The sequence below is a fragment of the Pelobates fuscus genome, chromosome 7 (genome assembly GCF_036172605.1).
Source record: "Pelobates fuscus isolate aPelFus1 chromosome 7, aPelFus1.pri, whole genome shotgun sequence".
Classification (NCBI taxonomy): Eukaryota; Metazoa; Chordata; class Amphibia; order Anura; family Pelobatidae; genus Pelobates; species Pelobates fuscus.
The window spans coordinates 141,887,576-141,906,286 of record NC_086323.1 but is presented as its reverse complement, the minus strand read 5'-3'; the positions used below and the strand labels follow the sequence as shown (position 1 = coordinate 141,906,286).

Below are 18,711 nucleotides of genomic sequence, written 5' to 3'. Positions count from 1 at the left end.
GTTGGTTTTTGTCTTTGTTTTATGTAATTATTCTAAAATTGAGGACCTTGACCTGGTTGTAGGCTGTTTATGAGGCTCTCATTTCAGTGTTCCACTCCAATTGATAGGGTTATAGTGGAGCAATTCTCTCTCTTTCATATTTTCCAGAGAGCGCGTCAGTCTGTTTTCCTGCCATTTTGTTTCCATTATCTGTAAATAAGGGGAAAAAAGCAACAATTTTCAGTAATCTAGTGGGTTGAGGGGGCATCCAAGCTGTTAGCCTTAGGTGATGACATAACCCTTATGTTGGGTCACACCAATCCGTCACATCCCTTAATATATTTAGAGACAAGTGTCTACCACCACATCAGGAGACGTATTTATCCATGAAGCTCTTGGGAGTTGATTCCCACCAGTGACACCACGTTGACATAGTTTATATATATTATTTAATCCACTCTTTAGAAGTGCTAGGATAGTGTAGGTGTAGTGGGGAGTTGATTTTATATTACAGAGCTTGGATATAGGTGGGTGTTACACTCTCTACTGGCAGCTATTTTACAGCTCTGGAACTAGAATGAAACTCCCACTAATCTCAGGACATGCATGTCCCATTGTTACTCTGTCGTTAAAGGGACACTCCAGTTCCCCTAAAGCACTTTAGATTACCCTATAGCTAGGAAGCATTCTGTTGGGTATCTGTATAAACTGACAGACTTTCTGGGGTTGAGTGGAGCAGTCTGACTTGCCACTGGAGGAAAATGTGAGTTATTTCATCTTTGTATTTTTTGTGTGTATGGAGTGTCTGGCATTATATATCAGTTTTATTGTAGGAGTCTTTAACGACTTTCCCCTTAATATGTAAACCTACCCTAACACCAACACAAGATTATTATAATATGTTATTTACAAAATGCGTAGTAGTGAAGCATGCATTAGGGGGGGAAATAAACCATCTCAGGGTTCTTACAATATAAAGCACTCACAACTCATTCTCATATTTTCTTACAATGTCTCCAAGTCCTTCTAATGGCATTATTTTCCCATGATACATGAGCCATCTTTGCATGACCATATAGGGCAAGTAAATAAACTATAACAACCAAATTACAGAACAGGGAAGGTCCAGAAATCCACTATTTCTAAAGATACATTCTTGACTTTCTCACCTTCTTGTTTTCATCCCGAAAGTTTCTCATCAACATGGCTCGTGTCCTCTGCTGCTCCAAGTCTTGCATTAAGGCGGTACGGTCATTCTCTTTTTGGGCCTCTAGCTCCAAACTTTGGCTACTTAATACCTCTCGCTGCAGCGCCCACTTTTCATACATTTGCTTTTTAAGCAGGTCTCTGATTTCCTTCCTGGCATGGAAATATTATCAACTAAACACACGTCCATTTAAAAAAATAAATTAAAAAATTAATGTACGGGAGGATCTCAATAAATGCAAGACTCCCTGAAACCTTTTTCTTCCAGTAGATGGAGCTGAAGTCCTCTTTACTTGTCCTGGAGGTAACATTTCTTTGGGAAAACTTGGGCTTGGGTTAAACACACAACTGATCATTAACAGGGTTATTTACTGAAGTAAGCATGGTCAGAAATTCAAAGTTAATTCTAAATGTAAGGCCACAGGAGTTGCAATGGATTATCCAGCTATGCTTCAAGTCTGGCTATTTTTGCCTTAAATTTGAAATTCAACTTGAATTCCAGACAATTCTCACTTTGGTAAAGAACCCTGTAAGAGTACGGATGGTTGTACATTAACTCTGATGTGTGAGTTTAACTTTGTGGGTTATTTTAAGAGGAAGAGCCAGATGCAATAAAGTTGGTGCTCTGGAACCCAATAGTAAGTGTGATTTTCTTATTTAGTTTGTTACCTGTATTCTTCTTGTTCAAAAACTGTACCATAAAATGGTCTTCTCCATCCCTGATGATAGCTGCCGAAAAGAAGACAGGACAAACCAATGACCCAACCAGGAAAATTAATAAGTTAACTAACAACAAAAATAAATCTCAGCAACTTTAATCACGTCACTGAAGTATTAAGATCTGAAATTATTTACCAAAAATGTGATTGCTAATATGGAGAGATTAGCAATGCATATATAAGCATATGCACCCTAAAAGAGTATATCTGGTTTGAAACGGATATGTTGATATGACACATTCTGAATCTGCCTCTGAATCGATTATTTTAGTATACAAGGCAGGTCAGGACAGAAATAGGTAAAATTGTTGAATTCCTTCATTGATGATTACAAGAGGAGTAGTTGTGATTGAGGACTAGTGTTGGTTGATAAATTATCCCAAGTGGCTAACATTGTCCTATGCAATACTTAGAGATGGCAGCAAATTTTGCCCTCTATAAATGATACATTTGCATTCCCAAGGTTGTTTTCCTGCTCTAGTTCATTCTGGACTCCCCTCCCCCAATAGTACATAGTCATTGGGTACTAGACAGTGCATTAAATGATGGCCACCTGTTGGGAGGCACCCAGGGCCCGATTAAGAGCCTAGTGGGCCTGGTGCTGACAATTCTGATGGGACTAATTACAAAATCGTATGGACCAAAAACACTAAAACAGTCCTACCTCCCAAGTGTCATGTATCTTATGGAGATGGTGCTGGAGGGAAACTCATAGGATGCAGCTATGAGAAAACACATACCCAATGCTAATCTCATGCTTTCATCTTTCAAGTAAATCCATACCCATTAACAGCAGTGTCCAGTAAAGCAGGAAGTCTATGGACGGGGTAAAAGGGTGGGCCACTGACACTGTGATACAAATGGGACACTGATATATAGGGGACACTGGAGACTTCATAAAGACCTGGGTACAGGTCAAAACATTGCGGTGTCCAATAAACCTGCTTATATCTATAACAGTGAGTGCCTGAGTTTTTTTTTTTTTCTTTTATACCAGGGGACACAGACACTTGGGGGCACTGTGAGACATGGGGACACTGGGAGACTAGGGGACACTGGCACACTACGGACACTGAGAGACACCAAGGACACAGATACTAGGGACACTGGCTGGGAGACATAGGCACACTGGGAGTGCCCCATGTCTCCCAGGTCTCAGTCGCCCAGTGTCCCCATGTCTCCCTGTGTCCCCAAGTCTATCAGCGCTCCTCTTGTGTCTCAGTGTCCCCATGTCTCCCAGTGTCCCTTAGAGTCTGTGTCCCCATGTCTCTGAGTGTCAATGGAGACACTGGGAGAGACATGGGGACACTGTGTCAGGGTACCTGAGGCCTCTACCTCTAAGGGAGGTAGAGACTTGGTGGTGTATCCGTCCAGGCGAGCTGTCTCCTCCGTTCCTCGCGGTTCATCCAGTCACTTAAACACCGGCCGCGAGGAATCCACGTCCTTTTCTAGCAGGACGCTCAATACGTGACGTCATGACGCTAGCACGAGCAATCTGTCACTCAAGTGTCCGATATCCAATCGGTACTTTTCAGAGGCGTGATTTCCATCCAGAACCAGGGTATTTAAGCTTACTCCTTACTTCAGCTCATTGCCCTGTCGTGGTTCTAGCTTGTCTAGTCACTCAGTGCTCTGGTATTCTAGTTTGCTCTTTTGGTTTTGACTCGGCTCGTTGTACTACCCTGTTTCTCTGTTATCCCTTGACCCGGTTTGTCTCTCGCTTATCTGTCTTCTCGTTCCCTCGACCTCGGCTTGCCTCTGACTATTCTTTACTCTCGGTACGTTAGTCCGGCCATTCTAAGGCCCGGTATACGTACCTTTCCACTCTTTGTACTCTGCGTGTTGGATCCCTGTCCCGATCCTGACATTACGACAGGGCCAATGGATCCTGCAGGTACAAACAGTCAGCTTGGTTCTTCGGATCCCAGGTTTGACGCCATGGAACATAGGATGGATCAGATGGCTTTGGCACTACAGGCACTTTTGTCTCGTGCTAGTAATCCACCTGAGGAGACACGTACTCCTTCTATCTCTCCTGCAGTCTCAGGTCTAGAGGTAGCCACTGTAGGTGCTTCTTCCCGTATTACCCCACCAGTACGTTATGGCGGGTCACCGGAGAAGTGTCGTGGCTTTCTAAACCAGATTAGCATCCATTTCGAACTACAACCCCGCTCTTATCCTACAGATAGAGCAAAGGTTGGATTTATTATTACTCTGCTCATTGAAAAAGCTTTGAGATGGGCCAATCCTTTATGGGAGAATGATAATCCACTCGTCTATAATTATAATGCCTTTGTAGCTGCGTTTAGAAGAACTTTTGACCCTCCTGGCAGAAAGGTCAATGCAGCTAGATTAATGTTGCGCCTTAAACAGGACAATCGAACACTTGTGGATTATGCACTAGAGTTCAGATCCTTGGCGGCAGAAGTTAAGTGGAACGAACAGGCTTATATAGATGTGTTTCTGAATGGGTTATCAGATGTAATTCTTGACGAGGTCGCTACTAGAGAACTCCCTGAAAATTTGGAGGATTTAATTTCTTTTATATCTCGTATTGATGAACGCTTAAGAGAGAGGCAGAACACTCGAGATAGGACCCGTAGACCCTCCTTTAAACTAGCGCCTACCTTTCAAATCTCTGAGTTCGAAGACTTACGTATTCCTGAACCTATGCAGATAGGCAGTACTCATCTCACTGAAAGGGAGAGACAGTACAGGAGAAGGGAGGGTTTATGTATGTATTGTGGAGTCAGGGGTCATTTACGCCTAAATTGTCCCAATCGTTCGGGAAACGCTCGCACCTAAGTTCCTCTAGAGGACAGGCCTTGGGTGTTTCTACTTTGTCCTCTATTCACAACTACAAGGAGCTCAGGCTTGTGTTACCCGTTTCTTTAAAGTGGGAGAAGGGAGTAGTTAAGACTATGGCACTAATCGATTCTGGAGCTGCTGAGAGCTTTATAGATCAGGGTTTTGCTGCCAAGCATGCTATTCCATCCCAGTTAAAAGAGACACCTCTGGCTGTTGAGGCCATCGATGGTAGACCGTTACTTGAGCCTGTTATTTTTCATGAGACCATACCGATTAACTTGACTGTTGGCATCCTGCATAAAGAGGATATATCCTTGATGCTCATTTCTTCTCCGTCTATTCCCATAGTTCTGGGGTACTCCTGGCTGAGGAGACACAACCCTATTATTAATTGGGAATCAGGGGAGATAGTTTCATGGGGAGAGAATTGTCAAGAAAAATGCTTGCGGAAGGTCTTACCTCTTGGATTAACTAATACATCGAATACCTCTGACAATCCTACAGAGACACAAATTCCGCCTCAGTATCTAGATTTAAAGGCAGTATTTGACAAAAAGAAAGCCGATACCTTACCCCCACACAGGTCCTTCGATTGCAAAATTAACCTACTCCCTGGTACCATGCCTCCCAGAGGTCATGTATACCCATTATCTATAAAGGAGAACTCAGTCCTAGAGGAATATATTCACGAGAATTTAGACAAGGGATTCATCAGGAGGTCCTCCTCTCCTGCCGGGGCTGGATTTTTTTTTGTTAAAAAGAAAGATGGTTCTTTGAGACCTTGTATTGATTATCGAGGCCTGAATAAGATAACCATTAAAAATGCCTACCCGATTCCCTTGATCACCGAACTCTTCGATCGTTTGAAGGGCTCTACAATTTTCACCAAGTTAGACCTCAGAGGGGCATATAACTTGGTGAGAATCCAGCAGGGACATGAGTGGATGACGGCATTCAATACTCGATATGGCCACTATGAATATACCGTCATGCCTTTTGGGTTATGCAATGCACCAGCAGTATTCCAAGATCTGATTAATGAGGTTCTTAGGGAATTTCAGCAAGAGTGCGTCATTGTATACCTAGATGATATACTCATTCATTCTAGTGACATTGAGATTCATCACAAACAAGTCAGGAGGGTTTTGCACAAGCTTCTCCAGCATGGCTTGTACTGCAAGTTGGAGAAATGTAGCTTTGATCAAACCCAGGTAACCTTTCTCGGCTATGTGATCTCTGGGGAGGGATTTAAGATGGATCCGGATAAGCTCCAATCCATTCTAGAGTGGCCTTTACCCACAGGTCTTAAAGCCATACAGAGATTTATTGGTTTTTCCAATTATTATAGGCGCTTTATTAAGGGCTATTCTTCCATTATTGCACCTATCACTAACATGACCAAACAGGGGGCTGACACTAAGAATTGGACTACTGAAGCTCTCCTTGCGTTCAAGACTCTCAAGGAGCTTTTCGCTTCCGCTCCAATTTTAGTTCACCCTGACACTTCTCTGCCATTTTTGCTCGAGGTAGACGCATCAGAGACTGGTTTAGGTGCTGTTCTATCTCAAAGGTTGGGTGTTGATAAACCATTACATCCATGTGGATTTTTCTCTAAAAAATTGACCGGTACTGAAAGCAGGTATGACATTGGTGACAGAGAATTACTAGCGGTTATCAAGGCTTTGAAAGAATGGAGACATTTATTGGAGGGTACATTACATCCTGTTACCATCCTGACAGACCACAAAAACTTGTCTTATATCGGAGAGGCCAAGCGTCTGTCCTCCAGGCAGGCTCGTTGGTCGTTGTTTCTTACCCATTTCAATTACGTTCTGACTTACAGACCTGGGTCAAAGAATTCTAAAGCCGATGCGCTATCTCGCCAATATGAACCCTCTGCTTCAGTTGAACCACTTTTGTCTTCCATTGTACCCAAATGCAATATTATTGCTAATACCAGTCTCAAAATTCATTCCCCGCTACTTGACCAGATCTTGAAGTCACAACATCTAGCTCCCGGAAACACTCCTGAGGGAAGAAACTTTGTTCCTCCTGAACTTCAACTGGAGCTCTTACAATGTTTTCATGAAAGTAAAATAGCTGGTCATCCTGGTATTCGCAAGACGTACTCTCTGATATCCAAGGATTTCTGGTGGCCTTCACTTCGTAAGGATATTGAGGAGTTCGTCGCAGCTTGTGAGACTTGTGCCAAGACTAAACTATCTCATGCATCCCCATGTGGCCTGTTACACCCCTTGGACATTCCTGAGAAACCTTGGTCCTGTTTGTCCATTGACTTTATCGTTGATTTGCCTGCTTCCAAAAGACAGACTGTTATTCTCACGGTGGTGGATAGATTTACCAAGATGGCCCATTTCGTGCCATTACCTAAACTTCCGACTTCCCCTGAATTGGCGGAGATTTTTGCGAGAGAAGTTTTTCGCCTACATGGGATCCCTTCAGAGATTGTTTCTGATAGAGGTTCTCAATTTGTCTCACGTTTCTGGAGATCCTTTTGTTCTCAAATGGGCATCAAATTGAACTTTTCCTCTGCCTATCACCCTCAGTCTAACGGAGCTGCTGAACGTACTAATCAAAAGATCGAACAGTATCTGCGTTGCTTTGTTTCCGAACACCAGGACGATTGGGTCGGTCTGATTCCTTGGGCGGAGTTCGCACACAATAACCTTGTTTGCGATTCAACTCGCTCTAGCCCTTTCTTCATGAACTATGGCTTTCATCCTTCGATTTTTCCTTCGGTTTCCTCTTCTCAGGGGATACCGTCGGTTGATGATCATGTCGCCAACCTGAAGAAATTATGGGATCAAACTCGACAAATTCTATTACATAGTTCCTCGCTGTTCAAGAAACACGCTGACAAACATAGAAGAGCGGCTCCTGTTTTTGTTCCTGGGGATAGGGTATGGTTGAGTACTAAGAATATTCGCCTAAAAGTTCCGTCCATGAAATTTGCTCCTCGTTACATAGGTCCTTACAGGGTTCTCACTCGTATCAATCCGGTTGCGTATCGCCTTGCTCTGCCACCTGCCTTACGCATTCCTAACTCTTTTCATGTCTCCTTGTTGAAACCCCTCATTTGCAACAAATTCTCCTCTAAGGTCTCCTCGCCTCGTCCTGTTCAGGTGGAGGGTCGGGAGGAGTACGAGGTCAGCTCCATCATTGACTCCAGAATTTCAAGGGGAAAATTGCAATATCTGGTCAACTGGAGGGGATATGGTCCTGAGGAGAGGAGTTGGGTACCTCAGGAGGACGTCCATGCTTCCCGCCTTCGCAGAGCATTTCACCTTCGCTTCCCATCTCGCCCCGGTTCATTCCGCCCGGTGGGCGTATCTGAGAGGGGGGGTACTGTCAGGGTACCTGAGGCCTCTACCTCTAAGGGAGGTAGAGACTTGGTGGTGTATCCGTCCAGGCGAGCTGTCTCCTCCGTTCCTCGCGGTTCATCCAGTCACTTAAACACCGGCCGCGAGGAATCCACGTCCTTTTCTAGCAGGACGCTCAATACGTGACGTCATGACGCTAGCACGAGCAATCTGTCACTCAAGTGTCCGATATCCAATCGGTACTTTTCAGAGGCGTGATTTCCATCCAGAACCAGGGTATTTAAGCTTACTCCTTACTTCAGCTCATTGCCCTGTCGTGGTTCTAGCTTGTCTAGTCACTCAGTGCTCTGGTATTCTAGTTTGCTCTTTTGGTTTTGACTCGGCTCGTTGTACTACCCTGTTTCTCTGTTATCCCTTGACCCGGTTTGTCTCTCGCTTATCTGTCTTCTCGTTCCCTCGACCTCGGCTTGCCTCTGACTATTCTTTACTCTCGGTACGTTAGTCCGGCCATTCTAAGGCCCGGTATACGTACCTTTCCACTCTTTGTACTCTGCGTGTTGGATCCCTGTCCCGATCCTGACACACTGAGAGACACCAAGGACACTGAGACACTAGGGACACTGGATGGGAGACATGGGGACACAGAGACTAGGGGCAACTGGGAGACAAGGGGCCACTGTGTCCCTAGTGTCTCATGTTCCCCAGTGTCCCAATGTCTCAGTGTCCCCAAGTCTCTCACCGTCCCCATGTCTCACAGTTACCCCTAGTGTCTGTGTCCCCAGGTCTCCAAGTGCCCCCTAGTGTCTCAGTGTTCCCAAGTGTCAATATGTCTCCCAGTGTCCCCTAGTGTCTCAGTGTTTCCCCATGTCTCCCTGCAGCCTTTCCCCCCATCTCTCACTTACCTGAGCTGTAGGCTGTCTCTGCAGGCTGAGAGATGATCCCCCGCGGACCAGTGAGTAGAAGGAGGCAGGGAGGAAGATGCTGTAATGTCCTATCCCAGCCTCTCTCCACACACACAGGTGCCGGTGCCAGTATTGCATCTAAGCTCAGTTTATACTGAGACTACCATTTGTATTGCCGGTATTTATTCAGTCTACCACAATACAAAAAGAAGGCAGCCCGGTCCTCCTTATCCTACAGAGCTCCTCAATTGTGGAACGATCTCCCGCGCACTTTAAAATCTTGCGCAAGCCTAAAGCCATTTAAGAGATACCTCTCTACATACCTCAAAACAGAATGCACGTGTCATGGTTGATTATATATTTCCTACCTGTTCTATGTTAAATTTTGTATATATTGTATAATAATATTGTTTTTGTATTTTATTGTACCATAATGTATCAATGCAATGTTTTGTGGACCCAGGACATACTTGAAAACGAGAGAAATCTCAATGTTTCCTTCCTGGTAAAATATTTTATAAATTAATAAAATACCGGCACCAGCTAGGCAGCCTCAAATACCTGATAAATATTTCTGAGAAATACCTGCCAACCCTAAGAAATACTCGAGAAATACCTGCCAACCCTAAGAAATACCTGGCAAACCTAAGAGTAGTCTGTAAAAAAAACAAAAAAAAAAACAATTATATATATATATATATATATTTTTATTTTTTTAAATCAATGGGCCTATTCCCTATGTTAATCCGGCCCTGGAGGCACCTTTAGTCCAGTAGAAGTTCATCAATCTATCCAAATGTATGGCAGAGCCTTTACTCAACATTGCCTAGCTCCCCTGTCCCACTTGAACTTCCACAAATGTATTAACATGTTCCAGGCAGCCAAGGGCTATTGTGCTGCCTGTGAGCAACAGACTTGAATGCGGTGAGTACATATAATGACAGGAAGTGAGGTTCTACATCGGATGTTTGTTTCCTGTTTAACATGTCCAGGGGGATCAGAATGGAACCCATGTAGCTTAGTATACAGCACTTCTAGACACTTAAGGCAGCAACCAATCCTCTCCTTACTGCTAAAGAAAAGGGTACAACAGGCAGAAGAGAGGGTGCAGAATAAATTTAGAATGTATGTGTATGTCAACATGTCTTTGGAGATTATTCATTAAACATCGAAGAGTAGTGAGTTAGAAATGTTTCTATAGTGTCTATGTTTGCATGAATTGTACAGTTTGCATTATAACGTTACTTTAGCCACAGCTCAAATATTTTTGTCTAAATATTGCAGTTTAGTGTTTCATTCTCTATAGTTTAGTTAATAAACCCCATTTGTGTTCAGAATTGGGGGTTAGGGGTTGGACTTACTTATAGTACTCTTTTTGTTGCATATTAAGGACTCTCTGGTGGTTGTGGTGGTGTACTGCCACTGTCTCCAAACTTACTGTCCTCCTCTTGACTCCTGGGGGGTGAAGGGGATTTAAGCGGGGCACAGCCTGTGTAGAAAACACACACTAACCAATGAAACAATGTGCAGTGGACATAGCATGACTTTGATGTTAAACCTATAATCCATACGAACTGCACGATAAACCACATATATGTGGATACATATTAGCCATATATTAAAAAATAAGGCAGGAGCCTGCACATGTTGAGTTGACAAAGAGTTGTACATTGGAGCTTCTGAACCCCTTTTACTCTATTGTGGAATGGACATCAACATTTATAGAAGATTGTGTCAAATGGTCCTTCTATAGCTCTGTCCCTTTAAGGCTGCACTAATCTGCAGCCTTAAAGGGACACTCCAGAACCCTAAAGCACTTTAGCTTGATGAAAAACATTTATAAAAAGTGTGCCTTTTTTTTTATTTTGCAAAAAGTGCAGATTTCATTACAAATGGACACTTTTATAAATGGACCTTGTTACACCCCATTGGCTTTCAAGCAGACAACAGGTTCTGTTACTTCCTGGTTTGGTTAGCTCAGTGGAGCTAAACTCAAAAGGCAGCAATAGCTCAGAGCACCTGTCCCTTACAGACTTCACATTGAGCTGTGATTGGACAGCCAAAGAGAGTCTGGACAGGGTTAGAAGGGGAGGGATTGAAAAGGCAGATCTGCAACGCTGTTGTATACAGCAGACACATACTCCAAAGAATCCATATATAAAGTGGAATTATGAGGCAAAAATGTGGTTCTTTGTTGAGCTCATTTGCATACGTCTACCCAGAATCCCTTGCAGTAGTGAGAGCACTGTCAAAGGGAAATTTCTGTGGGAAAAGCAAGTCTAATGGCTTGCCTGGTGTGTGTATTTGTGTTTAGCACTGTATTAAAGGGACACTATAGTCACCTAAACAACTTTAGCTTAATGAAGCAGTTTTGGTGTATAGAACATCCCCTTGCAGCCTCACCGCTCAATCCTCTGCCATTTAGGAGTTAAATCCCTTTGTTTATGAACCCTAGTCACACCTCCCTGCATGTGACTTGCACAGCTCCCATAAACACTTCCTGTAAAGAGAGCCCTATTTAGGCTGTGTAGTTCTGTGTAATTAAGATTCTTATCCCCTGCTATGTTAATAGCTTGCTAGACCATGCAAGAGCCTCCTGTATGTGATTAAAGTTCAATTTAGATATTGAGATACAATTATTTAAGGTAAATTACATCTGTTTGAAAGTGAAACCAGGTTTTTTTTTCATGCAGGCTCTGTCAATCATAGCCAAACAAACAAAGTGATTAAACTCCTAAATGACAGTGAACTGAGCAGTGAAATTGCAGGGGAATGATCTATACACTAAAACTTCTTTATTTAGCTAAAGTAATTTAGGTGACTATAGTGTTCCTTTAACTATTCACTATCCACACCTTTTCCCCCACCACAACTCTATTGGTATGTATGTATGTATGTGTGTATATATATATATATATATATATATTTACATATATATATATATTCATGATATGTTCTTCTAAAAAAAAAAAAAAAAAAACCCAACAAAACACAAAAAACACATGCACGCATGTGTTAATTTATTGTGCACATTGAGCAGTCTCCATGGGTCAGCTCTAATTAATGGGGGTGCAATATTAGGGGCTTACCTAGAATTTTAAAGATTTAGATGAGCAATGTATGTAGAAGATATAGATTAGTGTGCTATCGGACATTTTTCACACACTGGACATACATAGTACTGCAAAATAATATAAAACACCTGTCACTAGCCCCAATTCTTTAACCTCTAGAGTGACAGATGATTTGTGAAGACTGTCACAATATGAAGGTATTTGCCTACAAACCATGGTTTCAATTTGAGCAACTTTTCCCTAATGACAGCTTTTCTCTCCAGTCTGAAGTTTCATTGCAATTCTCTATTAGACTACACAAGCTTATGTAATAAATAACGTGTTCGTATCAGCTGGTACTCCTTACCCTGTTGGTCATATGTAAACTTGGACCATTTGACAGTACTGGGAGACTCAGGGGGGTTGCAAGAAATCTTCTTTTGGAAGTGTTCATATCTTTAAATGTGGTTATTGGGGTACTCGGCAAGGACACCCCTTCTGAAATGAGAGATAATTGGAGATTAAGATAAATTATGCATTTTTGTTCCTCACGAAATTTCCCATAAACCTGGCCGTGCCCAGAATCCATCCTAATCATTCAAAATACTGTCAACAAGAGGACAAAGTCTTAAATTAGAGGGGCAAACGTTTAAAAATAATATCAGGAAGTATTACTTTACTGAGAGGGTAGTGGATGCATGGAATAGCCTTCCAGCTGAAGTAGTAGAGGTTAACACAGTAAAAGATTTTAAGCATGCGTGGGATAGACTATGCTAACTATAAGATAAGGCCAGGGACTAATGAAAGTATTTAGAAGATTGGGCAGACTAGATGAGCTGAATGGTTCTTATCTGCCGTCACATTCTATGTTTCTAGTTCAGAATTTAGTGAATAGTTCAGTGTATGAGATATTGGAGTAATTAAGACAAGCAGGGAAAGTATTTGTAGCAGAAAGGTCCTGATACTCCTGGACCAGCAGGGTCTCTTTGCCAGTTTGTCTATTCTCCTCCCTGTGGCACGACAGGAGGCTAGCCAGATAGTCCGGGTATTGGCCCTTATTTGATCACTAGCCCCAGTGCATAATGTAGATGCTTTCTCATAACCACTACTCTTGTTATGATCTTACACAAGTTTATTATAGATTTTACGAATACAATTTTACCCAGATCTACCAACTACGTACTGAAAAGGCACAAACAGGGCATTTACTGTAAATCAACGTACATTTCTCAAGATTCCAGTCTAAAGTAATCTCCATAAACAAATCACTAAGCTAAGGAATAATGAAGTCAGTCTTTATTTTCTTTCTTTTCTAAATTACGGCTGCTGTGATCTACTGTAACTGGAGAAATCATGTAACTCGAAAGAAGAAAAAAGAAAGGAAATAAGGAAAAAGACTGGGGAGCCAATACAGAGAAAACCTCCTAAACGTGACCCCTAGGTGACCCCTATTGATAAATAACGAGCAAAGAAAAGAAAAAATAGGAGGATTTCTGAGTATCCAGTAAAAAATGGTACAAATTGGTAGGCTAAATTACTTTTCTGGTATGCAAGTGGAAGGATACCTAGTGTTTAGACTAAGCAGACAAATTAAAACTTAACCTTTAATGGAAATCAGGCTAAAAAGGTGGAATTCCCTAAATACATCTTAGGGGAAAATACATATCTCCACCAAAACCAAGAGGAAACTAAATAAAGAATATAAATACAACAATAAACATAAACACATATACATCAAATGTGGACATGAGGGGGTAGGTCTACTAAATATTGCAAATAGCCTAACCCACATACCTCACAAATAAAGGTAGTGTCTAGAGGTATGTGTATCTAAAACCTCTAAAAATCTAGTGAAATACTAGAACATGCAAACAGACACTAGAACCTCATATAGGCTGCACTAAGACTAGAAATAGCAACATAAGATATAGACAGTATAAGGGCGCAACAATCTTTTAGTGAACTACTGTATAACAAATAATGATAGATAGAATAATCTGTCGAGTATAAATCCTAACCAGGTAACTGACCTAATATAGGATCAGGCATAAATCACCTTGACACCCAACTGCTATAGTCACCCTATTGTGCCTTCGAGGGCACCCCTTGATAAAGTCTGTCCCTAGTTTAAGAGGCTCGATAATCACCCGCCCAACAAGTCCCCCTCCTAAGCTGTGATCAGGTATCCAAGTAAGCTGGAGAGTGAGTGGAGCGGAAAACATGTAAGACCTCAACGATTGGGGACTAAGTCAGCCTATGAGTAAATCAAGCGGTTCGAGCGTCTAGACCCCTGACGCGCGTTTCACCTTTCGGCTCATCAGAGGAGAACAGGACTGAAGTTGTGTCCAGTATTTACGTGAGGGTGACTTGTTGGCAGGTGCTTAGCTGACATCATCAGAATGCTTCCAATAAGAAAGCATTGGATTGGCTGAGACTGACAAGGAGGCAGATCAGGTGCAGAGCCAGCACAATTCAAACACAGCCCTGGCCAATCAGCATCTCCTCATAGAGATGAATTGAATCAATGAATCTCTATGAGGAAAGTTCAGTGTCTGCATGCAGAGGGAGGAGACACTGAATGGCAGTGCTACTTACTCTGCAGCACTGCCCAAGGAAGCGGCTCTAGTAGCCATCTGAGTAATTGCCAGTGGAGTTATCACTAGGCTGTAATGTAAACACTGCATTTTCTCTGAAAAGACAGTGCTTACAGAAAAAAACCTGAAGGTAATGATTCTACTCACCAGAACAAATTCAATAAGCTGTAGTTGTTCTGGTGACTATAGTGTCCCTTTAACAGTCAGGGAAGTGACAGTTACCCTTTAAAACAGAAAGTGAATGATAGTTTTTAACCCCCCCAAAAAACATTGAGAATATTAATCACAGAGAACCCCTTTACTTACTGAGACTCATTCTGTAATCTTGCAGAAGAGGGCAGCAATGTGCCTGTAATAAGAATAATCACTGTTAATTATAGGTCTTCTATAAACAAATAGAGTGACAAAACAATGAAAAGAAAACCTGGGGTAAAATGAATTCAGACTTATATTTGGTTACATTTATGCTAGGCAAGTGAAATATTTGAAATACAATAATAGCACATTTTATCAACATAATGAATTATCAGTTTAAAAATCGTTTTCATTTTTTTCGTTGTATTCTTTGTCTGTTTTGCACTGGCTAAAACGTTATTCAATTGTGTACAAAAAAAACCAAAATTATTTACACGAACCTACTGAAATTTAGAGATGTAACACACATCCAAACAAATGTCAGCTATGTATGGTACTGCCTTTTCTCTGTACAGTCATGGGAAAAAGAAAGTACACCTCATTCAAATTCTATGGTTTTACATATCATGACATAGAAGCTATCATCTGTTCCTCAACCGGTCTAAAAATTAGGTAAATACAACCTTAGATGAACAACAGCACATGACATATTATACCGTGTCATGATTGGTTTAACGAAAATAAAGCCAAAATGGAGAAGCCAAGTGTAAAAAAAACAAGTACACTCTTACTGGTTCCATAGGAAATAAGAGGCTAAATGGCAGACAGGACCTGCTTATCAAATGCCCTTGATTAATTGGTCATCCGCAACCTCTATAGAAGCCAAAGTTTTAGCAGTTTGCTGCTCTGGAGCATTCAGAAGTGTGTTAACACAATGCCGAGGACGAAAGACATCAGTAATGATCTTAGAGAAACAATCACTGCTGCCCATCAAACTGAGAAGGGTTATAAGGTAGTTTCCAAACAAATTAAAGTCCATCATTCTACAGTGAGAAAGATTATTCAAAAGTGGAAAACACTCAAGGCAGTTGCCAATCTTCCCAGGAGTGGACGCCCAGCAAATACACCACAAGCTCCGACCGTGCAAAAATCCTAAGAGTTATATCTCAGACTCCACAGGCCTCAGTTAGCATGTTAAATGTTAGAGTTTATGACAGTGCAATAAGAAAAAGAATGAACAAGTATGGTTTGTTTGAAAGGGTTGCCAGGAGAAAGCCTCTTCTCTCTAAAAAGAACATGGCAGCAAGGCTTAGGTTTGCAAAGTTGCATCTAAACAAACAAGACTTCTGGAACAATGTCCTTTGGAGAGATGAGACCAAAGTAGAGAGAATGCACAGCGCCACATTTGACAAAAACCACACACAGAATACCAGCACAAACACTGCATACCAACTGACAAGCACGGTGGTGGAGGGGTGATGATTTGGGCTCAATTTGCAGCCACAGGACCTGGGAGCCATGCAGTCATTGAGTCGGCCATGCACTTCCATGTTTACTAAACTATTTTAGAGTAAAATCTAAGGCCATGTGTCTGACAGCTAAAGCTTACAAAGAAATTCCCAGGCACTCAGAGTGTTAAAGCCGCAGGCAGATTTAATGAAACAAAAAGGCAGCAACGTTTCGACCTACTAAGAGGTCCTTTTCAAGCTAAAGCGTGGCTGAAATTAGGTCATGCAAAAGGACAATAATCCCAAACACAGCAGCAAATCTACAACATAATGAGTGAAAAGGAAAAGAATCAAGGTGTTGCAATGGCTTCTCCATTTTGGCTTTATTTTTGTTAAATAAATCATGACGTGGTTTAATATGTCATGTGTTGTGTTGTTCACCTAAAGTTGTATTTACCTAATGTTAAGACCTGCTAAGGAACTGATGATTGTTATTATGTCATTATATGTAAAACCATATAATTATTTTTCCCATGACTTTATATGAATGGTCAGACATTCAGAGAATTTAAAGGGATACTATAGTCACCGAAACAACTTTAGCTTAATGAAGCAGTTTTGGTGTCTAGATCATGCCTTTGAAGTCAATTCTCGGCCACTTAGGAGTTAAATCACGTTGGATTTGGTTTATACAGCCCTAGACACACCTTCCCTGGCTATGACTTATATGTCCTGCATGAAAAAAAAATTTCATTTTCAATCAGATGTTGTCTTGCTTTAGAAGTTTTTATCTTCTGTAAATGTAATCACACACAGGAGGCTCCTGCAAGCTATTAACAGTGTAGGCGATGAGAAATTCTAAATTAAACAGACTGTCCAGTAAAGGAAGTGTTTAGGAAAACTGTGTAAGTCACATGCGAGGAGGTGTGGTTAGGGCTGTATAAACAAAGTGATTTAACTCCTAAATGGCAGAGAATTGAGAGAAAAAAAATGACATGGGCTGTTAAATACCAAAACTGGTTTAATTAATCTACAGTTGTTTTGGTACTCATTCGTTCCCAACTTGATTAAACATTGTAGTGCCCACCCGCCTTGGTATGAGAAAATGGTGATATTTATAGTGGGTCCACTTGAGGCCACTTGTTAAGAGTTTTACATATTTTTTTGTTGGGGGGTGGGGCTACTGAAATGAATGACACAATGGAATGCCCATAGACAATAATGGAAAGGATGGAATGTCCATAGAGAATAAAGAAAACTAAATATTTGAATAAGAAACTAAACTATTAGAAATATCAAATATTTAGCAGGCATTTGGGTTTATTTACTAAATTGTGAGCTGTCAGGCATTCCAAGCAAATTTCACATTTTAGGCAAAATTAGCAAAACTAAAAAAATACTAAAAGTCATAACAGCAAAACCTTAAGTCATAACAGCAAAGCCTTAAGTAGTCAAGCAGTTGTTGTTTTTGCCTTAATTTTTTTAATATACATGTTAATTCACTATAATTTAGGGGACACACAGACATTTGTGTAGCTGGATTTTAAAATTGCAATAAGAACAGTGGAATTATACATTTATTTTGGAGCTATGTAACTTTTCTATTCATTTCCGATTTCACGAATACATTTGAGTCACCCCCAGTTCCCTGGTACCCCCTCCCACCCCCAAACAAACAAACTCGTGGCCTCCAGCATGTGCAGGAGCGCAGCTCACCTTTTGTATTTGAGATTTTCAGTCCCAGTTAGGCTAGCAGCAGCAAGGGATGTCTGGGTTTCATCGAGGCTGCTATCTGCTGAGTGGGATTATGGGATTATATTAAGCAAAGTGTTTATCGTCCTTCACTTTCTCCTTTATCTTGTTTCCTATCTCAATCTCCTTCTCTAGTTCAGACTAGTCATCTCGGCACTGTTTGCATCATGTGACCGCCTGCTCCTCTGGAAACCAAAGTGACAATCACAATAGGGCTGTCAATTGGTAATCTCACAGAAAATAGGCTGAGTCTCCCACTGAGGGGACCAGGATGCCAGGGTTCTGTGGGATTCTAAAATAAACTTCTCCCAGTCTGTCAGAGAGTAAAGACATTCTAAAAACTGGAACAATGTTCACATAACTAAGAGTAGACAAAAGGAGTTTATTCAATCAAAACTGAGCAGAGTTTTATTTTATTTTTGACTAAAACAGCAGAGCTGGAAAAACAATTCTCTTCAAAGTCAGCTATTTGTGCCTACATTTAGCAATTTCCATTGTTTATTCTGCAATTTCCTCTTTTACAACTCTGCGTCATGAGAGTTGTAATCCAAAGAAGAAATACTGATTCTAAATTGCTGTCCTTGATGTAAAGGCAGTACCAGCCCCCTGGACTAAGCAGCACAGCATTATGTGTGGAATGGAGCAGAGTAATACACACAAAGGGACACTAGTCACCTGAACAACTTTAGCTTAATGAAGCAGTTTTGGTGTATAGAACATGCCCCTGCAGTCTCACTGCTCAATCCTCTGCCATTTAGGAGTTAAATCACTTTG

At 41.5% G+C, this 18,711-nt stretch overlaps 1 protein-coding gene across 2 annotated transcripts; it reads right to left on the bottom strand.

Annotated features, from left to right (window-relative positions):
• On the bottom strand, positions 1-18,157 carry LOC134568843 (uncharacterized). 2 transcript variants are annotated; one of them, XM_063427531.1, is made up of 7 exons: positions 17,902-18,157; positions 14,909-14,951; positions 12,376-12,503; positions 10,317-10,444; positions 1,855-1,914; positions 1,149-1,338; positions 1-189 (listed from the first exon to the last, which is right to left on the bottom strand). In XM_063427531.1, the coding sequence occupies exons 2-7, from the start codon at positions 14,916-14,918 to the stop codon at positions 79-81; spliced, it is 627 nt and encodes a 208-aa protein (XP_063283601.1). In that variant the 5' UTR covers positions 14,919-14,951; positions 17,902-18,157; the 3' UTR covers positions 1-78. The 2 variants fall into 2 exon arrangements, with proteins under 2 accessions (XP_063283601.1, XP_063283600.1); XM_063427530.1 differs by having other exon boundaries at positions 12,376-12,506; positions 17,902-18,156.
• Positions 18,158-18,711: the final 554 nt, after the last annotated feature.

What these genes read in the sequence shown, in the direction of transcription:
- LOC134568843 (XM_063427530.1), bottom strand. An exon ending in GTTTACATATGACCAACAGG is followed by an intron (nt 10,445 to 12,375) that starts GTAAGGAGTACC and finishes TTTTCTACACAG; the next exon opens with GCTGTGCCCCGCTTAAATCC. An exon ending in CAACAAAAAGAGTACTATAA is followed by an intron (nt 1,915 to 10,316) that starts GTAAGTCCAACC and finishes TCTTTTCGGCAG; the next exon opens with CTATCATCAGGGATGGAGAA.